We start from the raw sequence: 26,211 nt of genomic DNA on the forward strand, positions 1-26,211 counted from the left end.
ACAGTGATTACCTTCTAGGCAGTGCAGGACACTGGGTTCAGTGATTACCTTCTCTGACTGTAACTAGGCACTGAGGCAGTGCTCGCTGTTAGTCTTGGACCAGTTAATACTAACGTAAAGATACATTGTACTATTTCAATATAAAGTATTTCTACAGAGCAGTTTCCTAGTCGCTCACAGAACTATGAAGTGGCTGTCTTTTCTGCCCCCCCACACACTGAAGATTATCACAAGAGTATGCTAAGAAGCTGATGAAGACGATGCTTTTCAAAACAGCTTCAATACTATTTTAACCTCTCTTTAAGGATCAAATAGCCCATCAAAAAATTTTAATCATCTTTGTTGTATATCTTGCTGTTTTTATTTTGTACTATAATAAGTAGCCTAAAATAAATATAGATCTAAATAATATAGGTATCATAAGAAATTCCTTAGAATCAAGTACATAGTCATTCAAAAGCCATGATACGAAATGCAAGATTATCTGTAAAGTTCAAACTGCATTCCAGTGTGAGGGATATGAGTAACATACATGTATATACTCAACAATACTAGTTAGCGTTATTTTTTAGTATTTGCCAGCTTAATCGGTTAATATTTTACTTCGCTACTTCAACGTTCAGTATTTGTGAAAATCAAGAGCATTTCATACCAGATTCATTGGTCAACCCATTCTGTCTATGCATTTCTGACTGTCACTTGGCTGCTTTCTGTTCTAGTGACCAGCACTTCAACACCAAACATAAGGACCCTTTATAGGTGAGGAACAACATGTACTTGTTTTCTCATACCTGCTACATAATTTTTAGATATACAATTGAATTCTAATAATCATTTAATTATTTTTTACTAATTTTGGTAATGTGAGTTACCCAACCTACTATTAAAAAACAATATTCTCCTACATCTTAGTATTCACTTCACCTGCACCTTCTCGTGCTGGGGTTTTGTTCAGTTGCGTTGTGTTGTTTGTAAACTCTACTGACCTACAAGTGTACCTTCTCACATTTGACTATTCAGTACATGAGGAACAGATAATTAGTGGCTATCAACTGACTGCTTGCTAACTTTTATTAGCTATACCTAACCAGACAGGTTAAGGTGTCTTTCTTCGCATATAGATTAAGGTAGGACTTAAACACGGAAATACCCATAAAGAAAGAGAGAGTTTTTAAAAATAGGAAAACAGAACAATGTTATTGCAGGTCTTGAAGAAATTTGAGAAGTTCTAGTTAAGAAGGGTATGGTTCTGAAAGGCATATCTACATCACCGAACTTGCAAAGTCACAGCTGAGAGACTCCGCAGGAGCACTGAGGTGACTCAGTGCGCAAAGGTGCTGGCTGCCAAGCCTCATGGCCTGAGTTCAGTCTCCAGGACTCACGAGGTAGGAGAGGAAAAATGATTCCTCTATGCTTTTCTTTGACCTCCATGCATGTACTAGGGTATACACGTATGGAAATATTCACATGTGCACTCACTCCCTCACACACACATGCAGACAGTTAATATTTAAAATAAAATTTAAAAAAATGTAAGGAATACAATGACCATAATAGTTACAAGTTTCTGAAGAAATCAAGTCATTAAAAGCTATGTAAAATTGATGTAAGATTTATTATGAACTAAGTATTAAGACATAAATTATTTTAAAATAATTAGGTTTCGATAGAACCTCCTTTTTAACTATTCAGTTCTTCGGTGCTTATTATGCTTATTTAATAAGTCACTTAAATAAACTCATATCATACTACCCACATGAATCTCAATCTCCAGGGATAACTTGGTGTTAAGTCATAACTACACTATCAATAAATATCACATAATCTTAGACTGCTATAATTTTTTCAATCCCAGTTCCCACATGGGATTCTGAAGCATTTCTGCAAAGGTCTTTGACCTTCATGAGATACTGCCTTTCCAAAGCACTTCTCACACTGAAGGGCATACACATTTCTGCTCAGAAGGACCTCACTTGTGAAAGCTCCCCATATTTTCTTGCTGTGTGCTATTGTTACATGGCCTTGGTTCCCTTAAGATGTTCACTAAGGTGTCCTGGTAAGAACTGGTATGAAAAGGCTGGGCAAGTAGCTCAGTAATAGAGCATTTTGCCTAGCAAGTGCAAGGTCCTGGGTTCTAATACCGGCACTACAAGATAAATGTAAATACATAATAAATATTAAAATTGAACATGGAAAATGCAAAGTTGATTGGATTAGAAACATTAAGGCAGAAATAATATTCAACTGTAAATACATTTTTACAGTTGAAAAATTCATTGGTACTAAGTATTTTGTTTATGTCCATTATTGCCTTGTCAATGGTACATGAATACAGGATATTACCTATGTCTCCAAGATCATGTAATATGAATATAAAATATATAAGTGATTATAATACTGAACAAAGCTGTGAGAGGAACTATACAAAGAGCTTTAAGAAGATACCAGAGAGGGAACATTGGAAGAATTAATCTTAAAATGATAATGGTAATCTATAAGATTAGGTCATGATAACCTGCTACAACATTTTACAGGACATTACCTTGCATCTAGGCTTATAACATTAAAGAAACTGTCCAGCTCTTACTTGGAGTGGCCGGGCTATACCTAGTCTTAAGATTCTAGAATATATATTGTGCTCTACAAGAATCTTTTTCTAAAAGCATAAAGTGGAAATTTTTACTGAACTTTAACAAGAAAATAATTAATACCAATTAAAGATCTGTTTTTATTTACTTTTAAATTTTTTAAAAACGTTTATGATGTGCACGTGTGTGGGTGTGTATGGGGGGGCACTTTCAAGTGTGGGTACACATATGCCTGCCACAGTTCACAAGTAGAAGTCAGAGGGGAGTCTGTAAAACATGGGAGTCTGCTCTCTTACAGCATTCCCAGCCCAGGGTTATCTTGCTCAAGTCGCCAGGCTTAGCAACAAGCAACGTTAGCCACTGAGCCACTTCTCCGGGCTTTGTTCTATTTTTTTTTAAGGGAGTAGGCCATTGTTTTTCTTCTTGGAGAGATCAACAATTGTATCTGTGTCATTTCTTGCACACTAGAAAAAGAAGTACTAAATACTCACTGTTCCAGGATGAGAGAAAATGTTTAGAAGAAACAGCATTGAATAGAAACAAGTCCAAAGTTGCTGGCTAAGGTGAAGCTGAAGTTTCGGCAAAGCAGTCACAGGGAAGCCACTTGTCACACACACAGCCCGAGCTGTGGGGAGCTGGGTCAAGGCTCGAGCCCCGCAAGAGGCAAGATGTTCTCTAAGAGGGAAGGGCTCACATTCTTTATGCCCAAAGCTGCTTTGAAGTTTTGGACTAGAAAGAGAAGGAAAATTCTTGCCTCTTAAAATAATCAGGCAAGGAATGATGAATCTTTTATCCTAAAGTCTAAATCCAAATTTATTATCTCTAATGAATGTCTCCGCCCCACTTCCTGCCACAGCCTAGCAAAGAGTCATGGGCCTCTTCTCTGACACTGGAAAAGACCTGGAGAGCCTGTGTCTCCCAATATCTAACCTGCTCTTCCTTCGCAGGCCCTTTGTCTAACCATGCCTTCCCAGTTTCTCCCGGCCTTCCTTGCCAGCAGTCTTTGCTCGCTGCAGTTCTGGCGTGTCAGAGCCTTGGCTAGGGCACCATGAACAGATCCATACTTTGGAAACACATCAAAGCTTTCCCAGCAGTACTGACTTGTCCTGATTTCCTGTGGCGTGCCTTATTACACTATTATTATTATTACATTATTATTTGTGGTGTACACACAAATGTGTATGCGCATTCTTGTGTACATGTGTGGGTTTGTATGGAGGCCAGAGGTCGATGTCAGATGTCTTCCTCGATTGCTCTCCACTTTACTGAGGCAGATGTCTCATGGAACCCGAACTCACTGATTCAGCTAGTCTCTCTAGCAGCCTGCTGCAGGAACCCTGCCTTCACCTCCTAGGCACTAGGGTTACAGGCCGCCATGGCCGCCCAGCATTCATGTGGATACTGAGGATCTGAACACCTCAGGATTGCGTGGCAAGTGCTTAACCTGCAGAGCCATCTCCCCAGTGCTCATTACTCCCTGAAATGGGCTCTGTTCTCTAAGAAATTATACTATTCTCCCAAGCAGGCTCCTGACACTTTAAACACCACCTCTGGGTCAGCATTTTCTGAAGCTGAAATGTCCACCTCTGTCCTTCAAGGGCCAGCCATAAGTTTCCCTAAACCTTCTGTTTCTCACAAAAATTTCATCTCCCTCTCCTGACAGGCCAAGTAAGGACCTGTGGCCCTTGTCACAGTCAGATCTGTGATGCAGTACTTGAGGCTGAGAATGCTGGGAACAACTCCTGAAGAAAAATCCCAGCTTGGCCTCTTTCTAGCTGTGGCCACCAGCAGTGACCATTTGCATGTCTGTAAAACTGACTCCTGCACACCACTCTTGATTTCCTTGCAGAGTAGGAAAATAAAAATCTATCCACATAATTCTTGAAAAATTAAATGACAAGATGAATGTGAATGCTATACCACAGCCTGGCAGAGAATGAACACTCCAGACACCACCTGGAGTTCATCCTGCTGCAGATGGCTGCACCACTGTCATTGCTACTAATAACGCTACTATGTCAGGGCTCATTCCTACTATTCCTCCCCCTACACTGTAAACTTCTTAAAGGAGACAAAGCCAAAAATCATCTATTGAGCACTTCTGGTTTTCAGGCACAAGCTTACCCATCTATCAGACACTATGGTAGCAATGTCACACCTTCTTAGTTTAAAGGTCTTCTAGGATAGTTTACGACTATAGCATCTGTACATGACAAAGTCAGACTCAAGGATGAAGCATGATTAATAAAATCTCAGGGTCAGAAATTGAGGCTCAACCTGAAGAAAAGCAAAGCAGCCAAGCCACTGGCTCTTATCTCGAAATGGTGATCCTTTCTCAGCATTCTCAGAATGGGACTGTGTCTGAGAGCTGTCTCCTCCCATCTTATGTCTTATAAGTCTTATAATCCTCTCTCTAGGACTGGGATTAAAGGCGTGCACCACTGAAATTAAAGGCATGCACTGTCCAGTTTCTATGGCAACAAGGCTACTGGGATTAAAGATGTGTGTTACCACTGCCTGGTCTGTAAGGCTGACCAGTGGGGCTGTTTTACTCTCTGAACTTCAGGCAGGCTTTATTTATTAAATTACAAACGAAATGCCATTACACAAAGACTTTAGGTCATTGCTCAAAATCAAAATTATACAAATACTAAGTCATGATTTTTTTTTTTCTGGCTAGCCTCTCATGCTCCAGGTAAATGTATTTGATAGAAAGTCTTGCTTCTTAATCTTAGGTTAGCTGTGGTGGTACTGGACTGGACTCCAGCACTCAAGATTCTTAGGATCCTCCAGGAGTATCAGGTCAGACATGCTCTGGGTTTACAGGGAGACTCTATCTCAAACAAACAAACTTCATTTAGATAACAAATTTATCTGTGCTCCAAGTTCTTTGCCCTACAGAACAGTGGTTATGGTCCCTCCTAATTCGCTTTACCTGTCCACTTGGCAGAGGCTAGAGTCACCAGAGATGAGTGGTTCACTGAGGTAACTGTCCACTTGGCAGAGGCTGGAGTCACCAGAGATGAGTGGTTCACTGAGGGACTCAAAGGCAAAGAGCAGAGGGAAATTGTAGGTCGGTAGCTTACCATTTCTTTCTTCGCTTTTTTATTTTCTTTTATTTCAGATTTTGTCAACACACAGCCCTGAACTCACTGTGTAGACCAGGCTGGTGACAAACCTGTGACAGTTCTCCTACCTCTGCCTCTGGGAGTGCTGGAATTACTGGTGTATGCCATCACAACTGTCCTCAACTCCTTCTCAAAGAACTTTAATCAAATAATTGTATTTTAAGTACATGTTTTTAATAAACACTCATGAAATTAACACAATTATAAATGTTTAATAAGATGAGACATTAGTGAGGATGTGGGACAAGCCACAGAAATCAAAAGTGATCATTCTTGTCTGACTGCCGTCAGAGAAATTGCCTATGGACTGGGCTGCAGTTTCATTAGCTTGATTAAAAGTGAAAATGAAGGAAGGAAAAAGTAGGTCAAAAACTTCTTGCCTCCAAGAGGATTAAAGCACTTACTACCTGCTGTGTGGAAGGACCAGTGGGATGTGTTGGCCTTAGAGGCACTGAGAGGGAAGAGGGTGTCCTGCAGAACTGTTTCTAATGTAGATGCAAAGCTGAGAAGGCTTGGGGATGAATGCTAGCAGCGGGATTCTTAAAGTGGGAATGCCATTAATCCCGACCAAGGGAGGGGAGCTAGGACGTCAGTGCGTTTTCATGATGGGGCCAGCTACAGCTTTCAAATCCAGTTCTTAATTACATAATTAAGCTTGCTGCTCTTTTGTTTCTCTATTCCTACAACCCCCACACCCCATCCCACCCCACACAAATTCACCCAGACACACTCACCCTGCCTTCTTTGGGGTTTTGCTGCTGTGAAGACATGTCATCGACCACAGCAGCTGTTAGAAAGGAAAGCATCTAATTAGGGCTGCCTTCCAGTTCAGAGGTTCAGTCCATGACCATCATAGTGTAAAGCATGGCAGACGTGACGCGGGAGAAGGATCTTGGCGTCATATTTATTGATCTTCAGACAATAGAAAAAGACTGAGACACGCTAGGGCTGACTTGAACTTTAGATACCTCAAAGTCAATGCCACACCTACTCCAAAAAGGCCACACCTACTCCAAAAAGGCCACACCTCCCAGTAGCCTGTGAGCCTATGGAGGCCATTTTAGTTCAAGTTACCACATTCTACTATATATATATATATGTATGTATGTATATATTTATACATATACATACATATTATCGCTATATAATAATGCAAATGCATTTAGTCTAACTTCAAAAGTCTCCATAGTCTATAATAGTGTTAGCATGGTTTACAAATCCAAAGTTCAAAGTCTGAGACTCATGTAATCTCTTAACTATAATCCCCCATAAAATCAGAAAGCAGATCATATACTTCTTACATACAATGGCAGGGGATATATATTACCATTCCAAAGGCATGGAGAGAGAACATAGCCAGGAAATACTGGACCAAAGCAAGACTGAAAACCAGCTGGGCAAACTCCAAACTCTGCATCTCCATCTGACTCCACAGCACTTTTCAGATGCCCTCTCCTTTCAGCTTTGTTGACTGCGGCACTCTCCTTTCTCTTGGGCTGCCCATGGCTCTGGAATCCCCAACACAATCCAGGGTTCACCATCACCGTTCACCCAGTGTCCTCTTTGGGCCTCCATGTAGGGACACCCTTGACACATGCCTGACTCCAGCCACTTTTCTAGTTGTAGGGGACGGTTCCATAACTGTTTTCTTCTGTCCTTGACTCTAAAGCCAGAACCACAAAGCTGAAGCTGCCAAATTCTGCTCTTTGCTGGGGCTGAAACATGGCCCCCTTGTTCAATTAGATCTTCACCAGATTTCTGTTTTCCATAGTTTCCTTCACTGCCTGAGCTTGGCTGTCCTGAAACTTGCTCTGTGGACAGGATGACCTCAGAGACTGGCCTGACTCTGCCATTGGACAGCTAAAATTAAAGATGTACCCACCACACCCAGCCCTAAGCTTTGCTTTCAATCTTTTTCACAAATTGGAAGTTCAGCTGGGTGGGGACTTGGCCTGGGTCACCACTCGCTGTATTCCACCTAAGGTCAGGCTTTTCTTCAGTCTGCCCCCATTCCACTTCTTGGTGCACCTTCTCTCCTTGAACTGTATGTTTTGTGGTTTTCATTGTTCAGTTTGCTCCTTTTCATTATAGATCTTCGTAATAAAGAACACTAGTAACCACACAACAGAGTGTATACTAGGCTGTTTTGAAATTCTCTCTGCCAATGTCATTAACCCAAAACTCTTCAGTTTATGCTCAGGCAGACTTTTCAGACAAAAGTCTGACAAAAGAGACAAAAGGAAGACAAAAAAGAATCATCTCCAGGCCACATACAAATATTCTTCTCCTCTGAAGTCTCTTGAGCCAGTTCAATGCTCCTACTAGGATGGTCAACTAAACCACCCTGAAAGCATTTAACTGCTTTTCTAATCCAAAACCCCAAACTTCACAGTCCTCGAACAAAAACATGGTCAGGCCTTTCACAGCAATATCCCAGTCCCTGGTATCAACCTTTGCTTTAGTGGAGGTTTCTATATACACATAGATTCCTCTTGGCCACCAGCCCACAGAAAAATCACACGGAGACTTATCATTAATTATGAAAGCTCAACCTGTAGCTTAGACTTGTTCCTAACTAGCTTTTATAACTTAAATTAATTTATTTATATTAATCTATCTTCTATCATATGGCATTATCTCTCTTCCATCTTGTACTTCCTGTTTCCTCTCTGTCTGACTGGTGACTCTAATTTCTTCCCAGCATCCTCTCTTTGCCCAGAAGTCCCATCTATACCTCCTGCCTAGATATTAATTTTCAACTTTTTAGTACACCAATCACAGCAATACGGTTTTGCATAGTGTACAAATATTACACAACATTCTATTGTTGTGAAAAGATGCCATGACCACAGAAACTCTTAAAAAATAAAACATTTAATTGGGGCTGCTTTACAGTTCAGAGGTTTAGTCCATTATCATTATGTGGGAATTATGGTGGTATAAAGGCATAAAGGTGCTGGAGAAGGAGAGTTCTACACCTTGATTTGCGGAAGAGACATACTAGGGCTGACTTGAGTTTCTGTGATCTCAAAACCCACCCCCAATGACATGCCTCCTCCAACAATGCCATACCTACCCTACAATGCTACACCCACTCTAACAATGCCACACCCACTCCAACAATGCCACACCTATTCCAACAAGGTCACACCTGCTCCAACAAGGTCACACCTCCTGATAGTGCCAGTTCCTGAGAACCTATGGAACCATTTTCATTAATTTGGAGCACAGTCCTAACCTTCAGTTAGGTTCTCTTCTGCTTTTTAACTACAACATCTAGCCCACAGGTCTGTGTGTGAAGGTCACAGTTCCGTGTGCATACACTAGCTTTTCTATAGGGAAGATGGAGAGTGCAAGGAGCTAGAGAAGAGGAGAGCAGACGACAGTCTGAACCAACACCAGGAGAAATGATATAATACAAACTAAAATTAGAGGAAGCAAGGGTGCTGCCTACTCACCCTGAGAAATCCCTGGGGAAATTGGGTGTCCTCTTGTTTCTTCTTCTGTTCCTGTTTCAAATGCCACAATCTCTCAGTTCTGTATACACCATCAGTTTACTAACTGCTTCCTTGAAGGGTAAAAGAGCACATGAAATGTTTGCACAGTGGTTTTAAGACAGAGCCCATCTTAGAAACATTAATTGGAGAAAATGAGGTGCTGTGGGGCAGGTAAGGACTCTGGAGGGGGGGTAATAATAGAACTAAAAATCTTTACCTGGGATGTTCTGGATCCATTAAGAATTGAGGGCCAACCCTCTAAGCTAACTGAGGAAACCTCATATGAACTCAGAGACTGAAGCTTCAAGCACAGGTCTGTACCAGGTCCTCTGCATATGCACACACGCACACATACACGCACATGCACACACATACACACACACACACACACACACACACACATTATAGCTTCCAGTTTAGTATTATTGTGGGACTCCTGAGTGTGTGAATAAGTGGATTTCTGATTCTTGTGCCTTCTCTACCGGCTCCCTTCCTTCTGTTGGGTTTCCTTGTCTAACTGTGATCTGATGGGTTTTGTTTTATCTTATTACATTCTATTTTGTTATGTTTTGTTGTTATCTCTTAGAAGCCTGCTCTTTTCTAAGGAAAGACAGAAAGAGAGAGGATTGGAATGGGAGGAGTGGAGTGGGAGGAAGCTGTAATCAGGGTATATTGTATGAGGAAAGATCCTATTCTTAACAAACATGGGGTTGAGGGCCTCGGCAGCAGAGGACTTTGGGTGGGTTGGTGAGTTTCTTGTCCTGAAGACTGGGGTTCTTTCTTACCTGATGACTACTGGGAGAGATAGGCATAGGTGAACCCTCTGCAAGTGATGAAATGACTTCTACTCAGACGACTCTCTCTTTCCAGCATTCAGAATCGTGCCATGCACCCCTCTGCAATGCATTCCTAAGGCGGCAGACAGATTCAGGAATGCCCAAACATGACTGACAAAGTGACCATGGAATTCCCAAGGAGCGATTATTTGAAAGGAGTGGACAGTTAAATAGAATGTCACTGTATGAGCGTTTTATTATATCTTTCCCTGGAACCACACATGTCATTCTCTGCAAGTCCTTAGTTTATACTGAAGGAGTTTGACTCTTAAGCCTCTCAAGAGACCCTTGATTGAGACATGGAACAGTGTGGGATGCTGAGCTACAACCTGATTTATTGTGAGGCACCTTATGGTATACTGTCATGTTTCATTGTGATCTCTAAGATCTCCATGAAGTTTCTCTTTCCTTGCTTTCTTTGAAGTACATTTTTGAAGCTCATAATAAGAATCAAAGTGACTGCTGAAGAAGTACAGAAACATGAAAACAGTGATACTGAATAAATAATGATAATAAAGGAAGATGCCTGCTCCTAGATATGGTGGAGGAGAAGATTTACTGCATATAAAAGGGAGAGCATAGCCAGAGACAGGGACACCTGGGAGAGTCCAGAGTGAACAATGACCGTGAGTCAGGCCAAATGAAGAGAGGAAGGAGATTAGAGAGGGAAAGAGCCAGGAGAATAAAAAGTAAATGAAAATGGCTGGATTATACAGGGAAGGGAAACAGAGGGAGAGCAGCCCTGCCTCTCAGGTAGGCACGTTTAAGATGAGGGTATGCCAGCCATACCCTATAACATATAGGAACTGGGGGATGCTGAGAGAACCTGGTGATAGGGGCCATTTTTAAATGTTTATAGGTACCTCCTTTAGCCATTTGTACTGGGTTTGATACTTTTTGTTGATAATAAATAAGAAACCAAGGACAATGGCACTGGGTTTTGATCCTACTGCATGTACTGGCTTTGTGGGGACCTAGTCTGTTTGGATCCTCACCTTCCTAGACCTGGATGGAGTGGGGAGGACCTTGGACTTCCCATAGGGCAGGGAACACTGACTGTTCTTTGGACTGGAGAGGGAGGAGGAGGGAGAATGGGGAAAAGGGAGAGGGAAATGGGAGGAGGGGAAGAGGTGAAAATTTGTAATAATAATATAAAAATAAAAAAATAAATGAGAACAGAAGATGCAACCTTTCCTATAACTACTTCTGACTGACATTGGGGCATTGTTCTTAGGGACCCAAGAAAGCTGGAATGCTGGTCAGGGCAAGAAGAGGAAGCTGTTTCACTAGATCTCCAGGCCTTGTAAGACTATATGGGGTAAGGAAGGGCAAGGCAAGTTGGAACAGTTTAAGGCTGGGCCACCTGGGGGTAGCTGATTTGGAGCCCTCTGGGATGCAAAAGCTCAAGCTGATTGGAAATCCCAACAGAGGGACTATGGCTGGTGAATCTGGAGCAGCTTGCAATCTCCAGTTCATTAGAAATCTCCTGGAACAGATATATATTAGGGACAGAAGTAAAACTACGGAGTTTAGAGGACATTTTTTTATCTTGGGTATATATTTGAAACTTCCAAGACCTACAGTCTTAGTAGTTTGAGGAGGAGAGCCCCAGAACCAGAGGAGAGGGATCCCACCTTCAAGGATACACTGGTAGAAAAACTTGGGGATATTTCTCTGGAATCCATTGGACCTGCAAGAGGTGGATCCAAGTCAATTCCCTGAAGTTTACGTGAATTTTTTGAAGTTTACTAAAGAGATAAGCATTTCAGATGTGTTAGCAGATACTACTGTCAACACATGCTTAACTACTTCACTAAATCAGTGCACCGAACACCCTCCCTTCCTACAGGGAGTCTCTAGCATCAACTTCTGCTGCAGAGACTCATTTGAGGTTTTCTGAGCAGTTCTCCCATCTCCATGAAAAGCTCAGGAAGACTGGAATAATGAGGAGAGAAATCAGAGGAAGATCATTAAAGCCCAGTTCATTTCAAGGAGAAAGCAGTAACCACCCTCCCATCTACATTTTAAATATCACAACGAATTTAAGTAAAGAAATAAACAATTCACTGAGAACACGCTTTGAGCACAACTTTAATTTCCTCCTACTGTGTTCATTACCAAGCTGCTTTCTTTCTTTCAGATGAACAGGGGGTGGGGAACTTTCTAAAGAGTCATTTAACACAGAAGTAAGTCAGTTTCCACTAATGTAGTCTTTCCATGGCATGGGTATTCTCCTAAAAGCAGACTTCTGTATACAGATATTCATGGCAGCATCTTCATTTACAAGAACAGTAATTAACCTCAAACCAGCAATCTATTCATATCTGTAGGAAAAATATAAATGTGAGATCATATCATCTATAATTGCAAAATCGTTAATAACTCTAATATGACTTATTTTCCCCTCTTTTGTAGAAAACAACTCTAATTGTGGTAAGAACAAGTATTACTATTGTACACCCTGGTTTTCTCTTTCTGGAAATGTAGGCAGGGAGTGTTTCTCATGTGTTTCACCCTAAAGAAGCAGAAACTGTATGTAGGGATAAGCCCAGCCCCTTAGGGGGCGTGTTCGCCTCGGGCGAATGTTTACTTATAAATCGGGCAAGCGGGAGCCTGTGCGCTCTCTCTGCTTCCTTGTTCGTGGTGGGAACCTGTGATCCTGTAAGTCTATTTCCCCATTAAAGCTGTATATATTATCACAATCTGTCTAAATTCATTTACGACGTTACAACTGTATAACATGAGGGCCTGCTTGTTGGGGGTTTCTGTCCTCCCACCAGGTCCTATAGCTGTTTAGCCCCAATGAAAATCTCACAGAGGTCTCCATAAGTTATAAATGGATTGGCCCATTAGCTCAGGCTTCTTATTAACGCCTACAGTTTATATTAGCCCATTATTCTAGTATATACTAGCCACATGGCTTGGTACCTTTTTCAGTGAGGCAGAACAAATCTTCCTTCTTATGTGTCTGGGCAGGACTGGGTAGGAATGAGCTTCCTCCTTCCCAGAATACTCCAGTTCTCATCAACCTGCCTATACTTCTGTCTGATTGACCCACCTATACTTCCTGCCTGGCTACTGGCCAATAAGCATTTATTTAAAACATAATTCACAGAATACAGAATTGTCCCTTACCATTTCCCCCTCTTTTTAAAAAAATAAAGGAAAATATACATAGTCCACTTTTTGGGAATGTGGGCATAGTTTTCCAGGCTGCTTCATGCTGATTGGGGGCACTGATAATCTTATGGAGTCCTAAAGAAAATTTAGAGTTATGATCAAGTCCTGTGAGGCTTAATCATCTCAGGCAGCAGTCTTGAATCTGTTCTGGACATAGAACTTAGACATCTGGGCCAGCTGTTCCTACTGGAAATTTCTCAGATGGTCTTCCTTGATCAAACCTGATTTTTCTTTATTCAGAATGAATCCACAGCCTCTCATTTCCTGTGGAAACAAAAGCAAAATCTCTTCTCCAAAGTAACATACCTTTTGATGTCAATTTTGAAGTCAAGGTATTTCCAAAATACCTCTCTTGGATTAATTCAGCAGCATTCATAATCAAATATCTTTTTAGCAGCTGTTGTTCCTTCCTCAGCATTCAAACAATTCAAAGATAGCATAATAACATACAGTATCCAGATTCTTTGTGTATTTTCCACCTTTATGTGGCTTTGCTTTAACCTCTATTTCCTTTATTTTTAATTTTTGGCCCTTGGGACAGGGTTTCTCTGTGTATCTTTGGCTGTCCTGGAACTTTCTCACAGGCTGTCTTTGACTCACAGAGATCCACCTGCCCCTGCCTCCCAAGTGCTGGGATTAAAAGTGTGTGCTACCACACCTTGAACTCACAGAGATCTGTCATTGGGATTAAAGGTGTGTGCCACCTTAACTGGCTACTCACAGAGTGGCTCCAATGTGTGGATGACTGTATCTACATAAAGCCTGACCGAGCTTGGGAAGTAATTCTAGACAGAAAAGGATAGAGTAAAGATGGCTTCTTGGTAGCAGCAATTTCTCAGGTCTGCTCTGCTTGTTAGAGGCAAGCACTCTTATTTAAGAAAGGCTTCCTGACTCAGCTTTAGCTGCAAAAACTTGCAGCTCTTTTAAGAGGTCCTGGCACAAAACACTTAAATGGTGTTGATGAAAAGCTAACCACATGTGCTTTGGTTTTCAGCTGTAGCAGACAACAAGCCATGCCATTTTAAAATACCAGCTTTCTGGGCCATCATGCCAGGGCAAACTCTGACACTTTCAGGAAGGCTCTCCAACAATGGAGCATTTGAATGTGGTTTGTGAGCACACTGCTGCAGCTTGCTTACTAGTGGGGACCTTGAAATACCATAGAGTTGTAGAAATAAACATGGCTTCAGTAGTACTTACACAATGAGCCTAGGATCTCATAAAGCTAAGGAATGGGCTGGATCCAGCCATCACAGCCACAGCTTTAATCCTTTCCATATTGCTTTACAAATTAAAGATTCATGTGGTCAAAAAAGAGAAATATACAGTAAAAAGAGATTCAGAGATGAAGAAAACCTCTAAATGGTTTACAATGTGTTAAAAATATATGCAGGATAAAGGTAAAAGTCCTTAAAAAAGAAAGAAAGAGTAGTTGGGTGTAGTGGTACACACCTTTAATCCCAACACTTGGGAGATAGAGGCAGACAGACCTCTGTGTCAAGGTGTGGTGGCATATACCTTTAATCTCAGCACTTGGGAGGCAGGGGCAAGTAGATCTCTGTGAGTTCAAGGACAGCCTGATCTACAGAGTGAGTTCCAGGACAGCCAAAGATATACAGAGAACCTGTCTCAAAAAGTAAAAGTAAAAATAAAAGAAATAGAGGTTAAAGTAAATCCACATAAAGATGGAAAATACACAGAGAATCTGGATACTGTATGTTATTATGCTGTCTTTGAATTGTTTGAATGCTGAGGAAGGAACAACAGCTGCTAAAAAGATATTTGATTATGAATGCTGCTGAATTAATCCAAGAGAGGTATTTTGGAAATACCTTGACTTCAAAATTGACATCAAAAGGTATGTTACTTTGGAGAAGAGATTTTGCTTTTGTTTCCACAGGAAATGAGAGGCTGTGGATTCATTCTGAATAAAGAAAAATCAGGCTTAATCAAGGAAGACCATCTGAGAAATTTCCATTAGGAACAGCTGGCCCAGATGTTTAAGTTCTACATTCAGAACAGATTCAAGACTGCTGCCTGAGATGATCAAGCCTCACAGGACTTGATCATAACTCTAAATTTTCTTTAGGTCTCCATAAGATTATCAGTACCCTCAACCAGGCAGAAGTAGCCTGGAAAACTATGCCCACATTCCCAAAAAGTGGACTATGTATATTTTCCTTTATTTTTTAAAAAAGAGGGGAAAGTGGTGTGGAACAATTCTGTATTCTGTGAATTATGTTTTAAATAGATGCTTATTGGCCAGTAGCCAGGCAGGAAGTATAGGTGGGTCAAGGAAAACAGGAGAATTCTGGGAAGGAGGAAGCCCATTGCTCCCCAGTCCTGTCCAGACACAGAAGAAGCAGGATGTGACCTGCCCCACTGAAAAAGGTTCAGAGCCATGTGGCTAACACAGATAAGAACAATGGGCCAATCAGTTTATAACTTATGTAAACCTCTGTGTGATTTTCTTTGTGGGTAAACGGCTGTGGGACCTGGTGGGAGGACAGAAACCAGGAAGGACCAAAACATCAAGCAACAAAACTGTGCTTTCCATCACCTGTCACTACCCAGTTCCCTAACATGGTGGGAGGCATTTACAAGCATTGGAAACCTTTATGACTGGATCTGAGAGGGCCTAGGGACCAGCAGCTTTCATGAAATCACTGAGGGCCAACACAATCTAGATACCGGAGAGTCACACCTGTGCATATACAGTCAAAGGAGAGAAAATAAAATCTGCACTCATTTGTAGGGGCCAAATATGCAAGGGAGGAAGATAAAAGCTGTACTGCCTACAAAATATTCATCACAAAACTTCCACTGGAATTTTTTTCTTGAACTTTTCAGATCATATCTATAGGTAAGGACAGGAAAGTTTAATTGGTAAGAATATTTGTCTAGTTTATGAGAGATGGGAGAATACAGTGCTCATTACCTAAACTCCCTCAATATTTCCTCAAATCTTGCTCTGTTCATGGTATTTAGTCAATAGGAGCATAGCAGGAACCTTTAAATACCTACACACATGTGTACATGTACATGCAATCTCAAGCAAGGTCCTCAAGAGAGTCATAGAAAAGTCACTAATAAGAGTGCTATGGAGGAATCGTATATGTCACGATATTAGTCAAAGTGCACTTATGTTCACACACAAAAAGCACATTTTTATTGATAAATTCAACCTAGAACTCCTCTACTACTACAGAGTTTTCTAGTGACTATCCCCTTGTTAAATATCTTCATAAATATCTTTATTTAACTACTTCATGACTGGTTACTATAGAATTGGACTGAGCCAGAATCTTCTATCAAACAGTACTTATCACATATCAGAGATTTGTGGGATGATCTGTATCACAAGCCCTTGGAGGATTTTCTCCCCAGCTGTACCCATGAAATATGTCTTATGCTTGTCTTCATTATTTTCACACAAAACCCAGGCAGTTTATGTAATTCAAGAAATGCCAGAGGTCACTTTTGTCATTAACCTGTATTATCCCATCATGTTCTCAAGAGCGTCCTGCTGAGTGGACAGAAGAATTACTGTTCCTGCTTAACAGATAAGGAAAGTAAATAAGGGAATCACTCATGGAGTCAATCAGCAGAGCTCCAATCACTGCCTTGATAACTTGACATAGACAAGTCAGAAGCAAAGGAAGAATAAGATGCTGGCCTGTGTAAATTAATCTGCTTCTCTTGGGGAAATTCTAAGTGACTGTGTGTCTAGATAAGGCATAGACTATTCATTTCCTATGGTTGCCAAACATGGTCATCGGGCTACCGGTTCTGTGGGGTGATATACTCTACTTCACCTTCTATGTCCCCAAGAAGGCATATCTGGGCCTCATCTATCTTTTCCATCAAGTTTATTCCCATATGAAGGGTCCTCCTTCTAAAATACCTCCCTTTAGCCAGGGACTGGAAAAAAAGAATGTCTCGTTTTCTGTTGCTGAATCCATAAAGAGAAATAACACCTACTATCTGGGAGCTCACCTTCTACCGATATCACAAACTAATCAGCCTAAATAAGGCAGACTTAGCTTGCAAGTCCACCCTGTTCTGTTGCTACAGAAGCAGATTCCTCAGACTCTTCCTCTTCGTCAGCTCTCACTGATGTGACTTCTCACAGACTGAATGACACTGTAGGAATGATGGGAGTTATTTTTAAATACTTTTGTGCATCTCAGTGATGAGTATGAGAGAGGACTCTAAGCCCTGTTCTGAAGATGACAGGTGGAAGGGGGACCTGACTCAGCATCAGTGTGTTCATTCTAAGTCACTTTCACGAAAAGAATCACCATTTACCATTTAGTTGTACTGACCTGAAACCTGCAGGTGTACACATTTGCGATAAGTCACAGTAAAAGCTCTTCAAGTTAGCAGTGAAAATATTAAGCCCCCAAAAGAAAACACTTCTGTTGCTCTGATGAGTAACCCGAGTGCAATGCTACCTCATCAAGCCCGGTCACGGAAGGGAAGGAAATGTTGATGTGGTCATAGCCCGGGAGTGAGGTCTCTGCTTAAATCTGACTCCATAGCCTCAGAAGAAAGGTGTTTGCCAGGTAAAAGTTAACATTCCTTTTCCTAAATGAGTCTTTTGGGTCAGGAAAGGAAATCTATTAGATCAACTCTTAGCTTTCTCATGGTGGCATGTGATAGCATTTAAAGTCCCCTGTGAAGGAAGGATATGATGATTAACTGGCCATTCATACCTAGAAAGGTCACGTCAACAGCCCCTATTGGCACTTTGCAGCTGAAGCAGTAGAGTGTGAACGTCTTTCTCATGAGTTCAGAAAATGATTAACATCAGAAGCAGTCCATGGCTGCTTATAAATGAAGCCCACGATTCATAGCATAGTCAATAACAGGGACAGGTACAACGTGATTGCCAACGGCAGAAGAAAAAGGAGTCTAATGTTTCTATGTTTAATAAGTTAAGAGAGCAGTTGGGCTGGTGGAAATGCTCGTTGGTGGATGCAAATTTTAGAAGCGAATGCTATTTTGAAGAGTTTAGGAAGTTTTCTGATTACATACATTTTGAAGAACATACTATTAATCTTTCAAGCCAGTTAATAGCAAGTCTAGCCCTCAAGGTAAGCTACTGCTGAGAAGAGTTTATACTAGTTTTACTGTCTTAGAATTCAGATCCAAGTGTTTGGGGCCGATTATAGTAACATACATGGGCTTTTATGCTCAAAATATTATTTATAAGAAAACATTTTTTAAGGGATAACCAGCTGCCTGATTGAGCAGAAAGCCAAACATTTGCTGCCATTACTGGCAAACTGGCAAGCAGCCCCCAGGAAGGAATCCCCTGACAGTGTTTCCCTTAACTTGACAGGACTTCGGCTCCAGGTGGATTGATTTAAACGGAAACCTTTGGGAAGCAATGAGTTTCCAGTAACCTGTGGCGTGACTTGTTTCACTTGGAAATTACGCAATACCAGTGCTTCCCATCCTACTGACGTGTGGACTTCTGTAAGCCCATGTGGACTACGGGTAGAATGAGCAATGCAAAGAGTCGGCTTGGACTCGGCACGTCCTTGTACTTCTGGGCACTGATGGACCTTATAAGCACCGTTCTCTCCATCACTTCAATGCCGGGAGCTGAACTAGAAACAGTCTTCTCAGACAGGCCACAGCCACATCTGCGAAGCAAGAGGAGCTGGGTTTGGAATCAGTTTTTCGTGCTGGAAGAATACACTGGGACTGACCCTTTATATGTCGGCAAGGTAAGATGTGCCCAGTAGAAAGAGAAATTCTCAGGGTATCTGATGCCTAAGTTGGGTTCTAATGTAAGCTGAATATGAATGACCCACCTAGCCTGTGACTGAGGTTCAGAATGCTAATAGGACATGAGTTGGCCACTAGCTAAAATACAGCTTTGCTTTGGTAGACAAGGAGAGAGGGGTTCTCTCTTTTTCTATGTCTCTGTTCAGTGGGGGAAAAAACACAACTGTGTTTTATAGGAAGAGTCTCAGACCTTACAAAAACCACACAATCCTTAACAGGGGTGGCAGCAACCTTCTGGGAACAACACAATGGGAAGAGTAAAATGTTCATACTGTGTGTGTGCATGTGTATCTGTGTGTGTGTGTGTGCGTATGTAGTAATATAAGTTGTGGGGCTGCATCCCCAGCACCCCGGCCACCTGGCTAGCTTATGCCCCGAAATAATTACACGGACACTGTATTCTTTTAAACACTGCTTGGCCCATTTCTATCTAGCCTCTTCTCAGCTAACTCTTGCACTTGGACTAGTCCATTTCTAGTGTAGCCCATGAGGTGGCTTACCAGGGTGATTCTAGCCTATGTCCATCCTGGGTCGGAGCTTCATCACGTGTGCCTCAGAGAGCAGAGCTCTGGCATCCACCCTGGAGATGGGAGCATGGCATCTCTCTGAGCTCACTTCCTCTTCCTCCCAGCCTTCTGTTCTGTTTACTCCTCCCACCTATGTTTTAACCTATGAGGGCCAAGCAGTTTCTTTATTGCTTATCCAATGAAATCAACAGATTGATATATGACACTCCCACATCATGTGTGTGTATTTATGTATGTGTATCGGTGTGTGCATGTTTATAAAGGTCTAGCTTGAGACCTAAGTTTAATGAAAATCAACAACAAAAGGATAAAATATTCTTCCTCCGTAATTTTCTAGTATGACTGCTTTGGGGGTAGTTAGCAACAATCAATATATTTATAAACTATATTCAAAGTCCCTTAATTTGTCTATCATTTTATTTTTAAACCTAGTTTTCTCTTCTGTATGTCTTATTTGTATGTTAACCAGAGACTGACCATCCAATGAAATAAACCAAGGAAGAGAGAATGGGAGACAAGAAATTATTTAGAAAGTAAATAATTCATTCAGATGATAACTTAAACACTTGTAAGAATATGATTCAGGACAATCACATGTGATTCCATGCCTAGTTCTGCCAGGAGCTTCCAGGGAGCCCTGTGAACCAGAGTCCTCAACAATTATATACCAACCATTTGCTTGTTTTTTTTTAAGTTTTTTAATGTTTATAATTGTGTATAGGTGCAAATGCATGCGTGTGTATGTATGTGTCCGCGTGCATGCATGCATGTGTGTGTGAGTGTGTGTGTGCAAGCATGCGTGCTCATGAGCATGTCTAGCTACAATGGCTACTGCGTTCAGAGAGAGCTTTGGATCCCCTGCAGCTGGAGTTACAGCCAGTTGTAAACAACATGATGAGAGCTAAACTCAGGTCCTCTGAAAATTGGTAAGCACTTTCACCCGCTGAGCCATCTCTCCAACCCCTGTTGGTCCCTTCTTAATCCAGGTACCAGGCCCTGTCCTGACCACAGTCATGAAACTGTTTCCATTACTGCTAAGAACTCCTGCATTGCTTGCTCAGTGACTTCATTTTATGAAAACTCCCAGTCACGGCCTTGGGCTCTGCTGACCTCCTGAACTATCACAATACCAATGTCCATCACAATACTGGTTTCTTCCTTTATTTCAGGTTCAACTGCTAGCCTTGTGCCAACTGACACCTGACTTGTGAGCTGTCTGCTTCCTCCCACCCTCTCTGCCCATACATGTCTCCTAGAAGACTAGCTGTGCTTGCTTGTGTGTTATGCTTTCCTCTCTTTAAAAGTGTATTTCAATGTTTTTGAAGATGCCTTTTCCCTTAATTGATCCTGCTGTGTGATGTCTTTGTTCTTACTGCTTTGGTTCTTTGTTCTTTTGGGGACCCACCACTCAGTTCCCAAACAAATCACACATGGAGGCTTATTCTTACTTATGAATTCCTGGGCATATCTTGGCTTGTTTCTAGACAGCTTTCCTTAATTTAACCCATCTACCTTTTGTCTCTGGGCTTTTTCTTTTTCTTACTTCTGTATATCTTAATTTCACTCTTACTCCATGTTTGACGGTGTGGCTGAGTGGCTAGCCCCTAGCATTCTCCTTTCCTTGTTCTCTTGAGGCTCCTCCTCTTCCTCATTTCTTCTGTTCATACTCTGTCTGCCAGTCCAGCCTCTCCTTGCTCCTGCCTCGCTATTGGCCATTCAGCTCTTTGTTAGACCATCCGGCGTTTTAGAGAGTTAAAGAAATGCAGCAGAAACAAAGCAGCACATCTTCGCATCATTAACCAAATGTTCCACAGCATAAACAAAACCAACACACCTTAAAGTAATATTCCCCAACATGGTCCCTTACTCTGGATTGGGACTATGAAATGGTTGCAAGTACAAAGTTCAACGCCCCTCAGGCTTTACTTGTTTTTACTGTATGTGGATGAGTATGTGCCTGCACGTACATATTCATGTACATTGCATGTGTCTACTGCTCACAGAGACCAGAAAAGGGCGTGAGATACCCTGGAACTGGAGTTACAAGAAGTTGTGAGTTGTCTTTTAAGTGCTAGAAACTGAACCTGGGTACTCTACAAGACCAGCAAGCGCTCTTAACTTCTGGTGCTTTCTCCAGCCTCATGCATATGGTTTTAACCACCATTTCTAGGTCAATAAATACAAAATCTCCATCTCTTTCAAACACAACTCTATAACCCTTGTATTCATAAATCCTAGAGAATTGGTGTCTTCATGTTTATGATCCATGGGCCTAAATGCATTATTTTACATAAAAACTCTTACCTTTTTAAATTCCCTTCCCCAATCTTTCTTATCTCAGCATTGCCAGGACCCCATTGTAGAACAAAAAACCTAGGAGTCTGGCTGGAGAACTGGCTCAGCAGTTGAAGTGTCTGCTGTGTAAGTGTGAAGACCTTAGCTAGAATCCAGCAAAGTAAATCTGCACTCCGAGTGCCCCTACAACCAGATGGGAGGTAGAGAAAAGAGACTTCCTGAAGATGTGTGGGCCATCAGTTCTAGTATACACAGTGGTCAACAACATAGAAGAGTCTTTGTCTGAAACAAAGTAGAAGTTTCCTCTGACCCCACTACATTACGCCACGATATGTGCATACCCACATTCACACACATGTGCTTGTACATACGCATATATAAACATCACGAATACAAACACATGTGCACACACAGACAACTTAATGGCTTTTTTTTCTTAATGCTCTACATTCTCTCCACCTAAAACACTGTCATTACTGTGTCAAAAACATCCCAAGCCCTTCATCTGTCCATCCTGTACTTCCGCCATTGTCTCTCACTGGAGTAAATGACTTCCTAGTTCCCTGCCATTCTCCTCATGTCTCCCTGCACTTCCAGCATATCTCCACATGTGACCTTTGTAAAAAGGCAGTCAGATTACACCACCCACCACTCAACTTAAGACTATTTCATGTCTTCGCATTGAATTGGAGGGAGACTCTACATCCATTCCCCTGTAGCTTTCCCAACCACCTGTCACTGAGATCCTACATGCCCATGCTACTCTCTGTCTGGTGGTTATGTTCCAGAAACATGGCCTTTCACAATTCCCACAATTTGCAAGGTTTTTCTGGATGGTTACTTACAACAAAATGCCCTTCTCCTGGCTTCTTCCATAGTGGATATTTTTTCCTATGTCTGCTCATTTTGAACCTAAACCTTTCCTGGCCCCTTTCTAGGCAGAAACCTGTGTAAGAGTCTATCACTGCCTGGGGCTGGGAAATGACTCAGTGTATAAGAACACTTGCTGTTCTTTTCAGAGGATCCAAGTTCAGTTCCTAGGACCCACAGTAGATCACTCCAGCCACCAGTAACTCCACCTCCAGGAGCTCTGACAGGTACTCAGGTACTGCATGCACACAGTGCACATATATACACTAAGGCACACACATTCACATATAAAATAACAAATAATTTTAACCAATGCTTGTTTCACAGCAATAATCACAGCCTGCAGTATTTTTGAGTTACATGTTTAGTATCTGAAACCTCTGGCTGAATTAGAAGCTCCCTGAGGACAAGAACATTGTTCTCATTTTGTAATCAGCACTAAAATTGTCACTTGGCACACAAAGGGAGGCTAAAAAAGATGCTTAGTGAATGGGTAAATGGCCACCTGATGATATGGTAAGAATTGTCTAAACCGATGCACATAAAGTGCTTAGCACAGTACCTAGGAGATTGCTCATTGTGATTTTGGAGTGCTCAGTAGTAACAATGGTGTTACAGAGTTCATTCTGAGAACGTGTCAGCTCCTAAGGCATGCCTAATGCTGCTGCAAGCTCCCCAGACTCTAAGTTTTCCTTCATCTTCTTTGTTCTTTCTACACAATCAGTCACAGCAGATACTGATATCTCCAGGCCAATTTCTCTTAGATTCACTTCTTCCTTCTGCTTCTACACTACTGTGAGTGATTCTTTGTTCCCCGAGGTCAGATTAACGGCACAGGCACCACCTCATCTCCCTGGGGAATGATTCCTCTGGGAACATTCATCTCTTGAAAGCACCTACTCCAGTATGCCAACCTTCTGGATCAATGTATCATTCAATAGCACCATCTCCATCAGACCCTCTCATATTTTCTGAGAGCAGGGCCATCTTCCAGCTTCCACCCATCACCTAACACTCACGCCAGGCATGTGCTCATTCTCCTGACCTCACAGGAACATCCTATAGCTACCTCTCTTAAATGCCATTCAAGTTCCCCAGGGTCTACCCAAAAACTATTTACGTCATGAACATTTCTTCAGTCTATTCAGAGTTCTGAAGACATGCAACTCCTTGATAGTTGTGAAACAGTAGGAATCTGTGGTTATCGCTAAAATACATTTAAGAAAATAACATACTAATATCTAGCGATTAATTTATATTCTCCTACAATTTAGGGCTGTCTTTCCTTTTTTAAAAGATAGAAATAGGGGTGCTATTTTCCAATCTCATCTACATCACCTCCCAAGCCCAGTAAGAAGTGGCTGAAACAATAATGCAGAAGGAAAATAGCTATCAATATTGTAGTGGATTTCCCTAGTACTTTCAGCCACAGTTACATGAGACAGACCTTTATGACAAGGCGGTGAGCAAATGTTACCTAAGGAACGAGGCTTGGGGAAGGGGTTCTGGTAACCAGCCAGGTCACGTGAGTGTTAAGTAAAGCTCAGCTCTCCATAGCCCTTACTCTTGTCCCACAGTCATGGGGTTTCTTTCCCAGTGCTCTGAAAATAGCTGGTCAGGGACTTGAAATGTAGCCATGGCATCACTCAGACAAGTGCAGCAGCATCAAGAACCTAAAGACTTGCTTCCTTGATGTTTGCTGATGGGCTGGGAAGCATGGAAACACGTTCCACCAAGGACATATTGACAAGTCTCCCCAGTCACCTATCCCAGGTGAACACTGGGTTCACCCCATACTGGTGTCTCTACACACAGACACTTAGATATTCACTTATCTGTGTACTTTCCCTTCTACTTTCTTTAGAAAGAAAAGCCATCAATCTTTTAATCTCTTTACACCAGAGACAGTTAGATTGCCACCTAAAGTTCTGGAAAATGTCTGTTTAGAGAGCCTGCCAGAGTATTTGATATTTCAGGAAGGAATATAGCAACAAAGATCAGCTTTATTCGGCATGGTCTTATAAAATCTGCTCTAGGCTTCCCAGGGACATGGCATTGTCGAGTTAAAGCTAGATTATATTGACATTCACAAGGACAGGGTACAGAGAGGCCTGCTTGGGCACAGACCTGTAGTCACAAGTTATGTAGAGGCTAAGGATTACAAGACCCCTGTCTAACCGCAATTAGAAGCACTCGGTGCCTTTCCAGAATGTCACTGAGCACGTAGAAACTTCACTGGCAAGGGTATGAAGACCACCTGTTCCCAAAATCTTAAATCAACTGAGATTTCTTTTCATGTACATGTACTTCCCAGCACTCATTCCTATTCTGGCTAAGATCCTAAAGACTATATTTTAGTGTATGAGATAGCCATTTATCTTTCTAGAAGATTTCTCTGGGAAAGATGTCTTCCAGAATGTACTTACGTGCTGTAGCTGAAGTTCACTTAGTGTTCACTGGAATAAATATGAATAAAAGCAAAATGTTTTAATACCAATTTTCCATGTGCCTAGAGAAGAATGTTTTATATGTCCTCTTATGTAGTTTTTACAACCAAATGGGGATTCTGTGGCTCACAAACCCAAATGTTCCATGTGTATTTCTTTGTTGACTTTAAGCTTCTTAACGTGTCCCTGACCTCCGTAGTCACCTGTTAAAGCTCTACATTGTGATGGAGCTGGGATTTCTCATTTCCCAACTGCACTCTATCATAGGGAAGGCAGGAGGCTGGAGGGAGATGAGACTTGTTCCCTTATTTAACCATCAACTGATCTAGCATCGAGGATTTTTCAAACTCTCATTATCAGACCCATCTGACACTACTTACAACAACTCTGTGTCAAAGAAAGTAGTTCCCGGACTTCCTGAGTGGGGAGGGCTCATCCGAGTCCCTGAAACCATACGTAAGAAGTACTCTCTTCTCTCTCAGACCCAGCCTGAAGAGGTCCTCCCACATTTTGATACCAGAAACCCTAACTTCTTGCCCTACCTGTTGCTCCTGCTGGACGATTCCCTGGCTATTTCCCAGAGTCACTGTAGATCTGATACCCCAGCATTCCCTGTTCCTTGCTTGCTATTAAACTGGTAGAGGGCTTGTTTCACAAGTGGGTCCTGGAGACACAAAATTCTAGTTCTCAGAATTCAGCTCCGTGCAAGTCTCTTTCACAGGTGATATGCTTCCAGGTCACGAAAGGCCCTTCTGCTGCACTGTAGAGCTCTTCTCCCCTCCCCTGATACTCTAGTCTGCATTCTGTTGCTATGATAAACCACCTTGACAAAAAGAAATCAGAGGAGAAAAAAATTATTCTATATGAGGCTTTTAGTAACAATGCTTCAATATGGGAAGTCAAGGCAGAAACTCAAGGAGGAGCAGAGGCATTAACCATGAGGAGCAGAGGCATTAACCATGGAGGAGCAGAGGAGGTATTAACCATGAGGAGCAGAGGAGGTATTAATCATGGGGAGCAGAGGAGGTATTAACCATGGAGGAGCAG

At 41.8% G+C, this 26,211-nt stretch overlaps 1 protein-coding gene across 1 annotated transcript in view; it reads left to right on the forward strand.

The window, feature by feature from the left end:
• Positions 1-26,211, forward strand: part of Cdh20 (cadherin 20) — a 255,653-nt gene that overhangs the window by 167,020 nt on the left and 62,422 nt on the right. The window contains exon 2 of the mRNA XM_005348282.3: positions 18,574-18,964. Within this exon, the coding sequence (XP_005348339.1) occupies positions 18,719-18,964 (246 nt within the window). The 5' untranslated portion in view covers positions 18,574-18,718. The remainder of the gene's footprint in view (positions 1-18,573; positions 18,965-26,211) is intronic.

This window comes from Microtus ochrogaster, chromosome 6 (genome assembly GCF_000317375.1).
Source record: "Microtus ochrogaster isolate Prairie Vole_2 chromosome 6, MicOch1.0, whole genome shotgun sequence".
NCBI classification, from domain to species: domain Eukaryota; kingdom Metazoa; phylum Chordata; class Mammalia; order Rodentia; family Cricetidae; genus Microtus; species Microtus ochrogaster.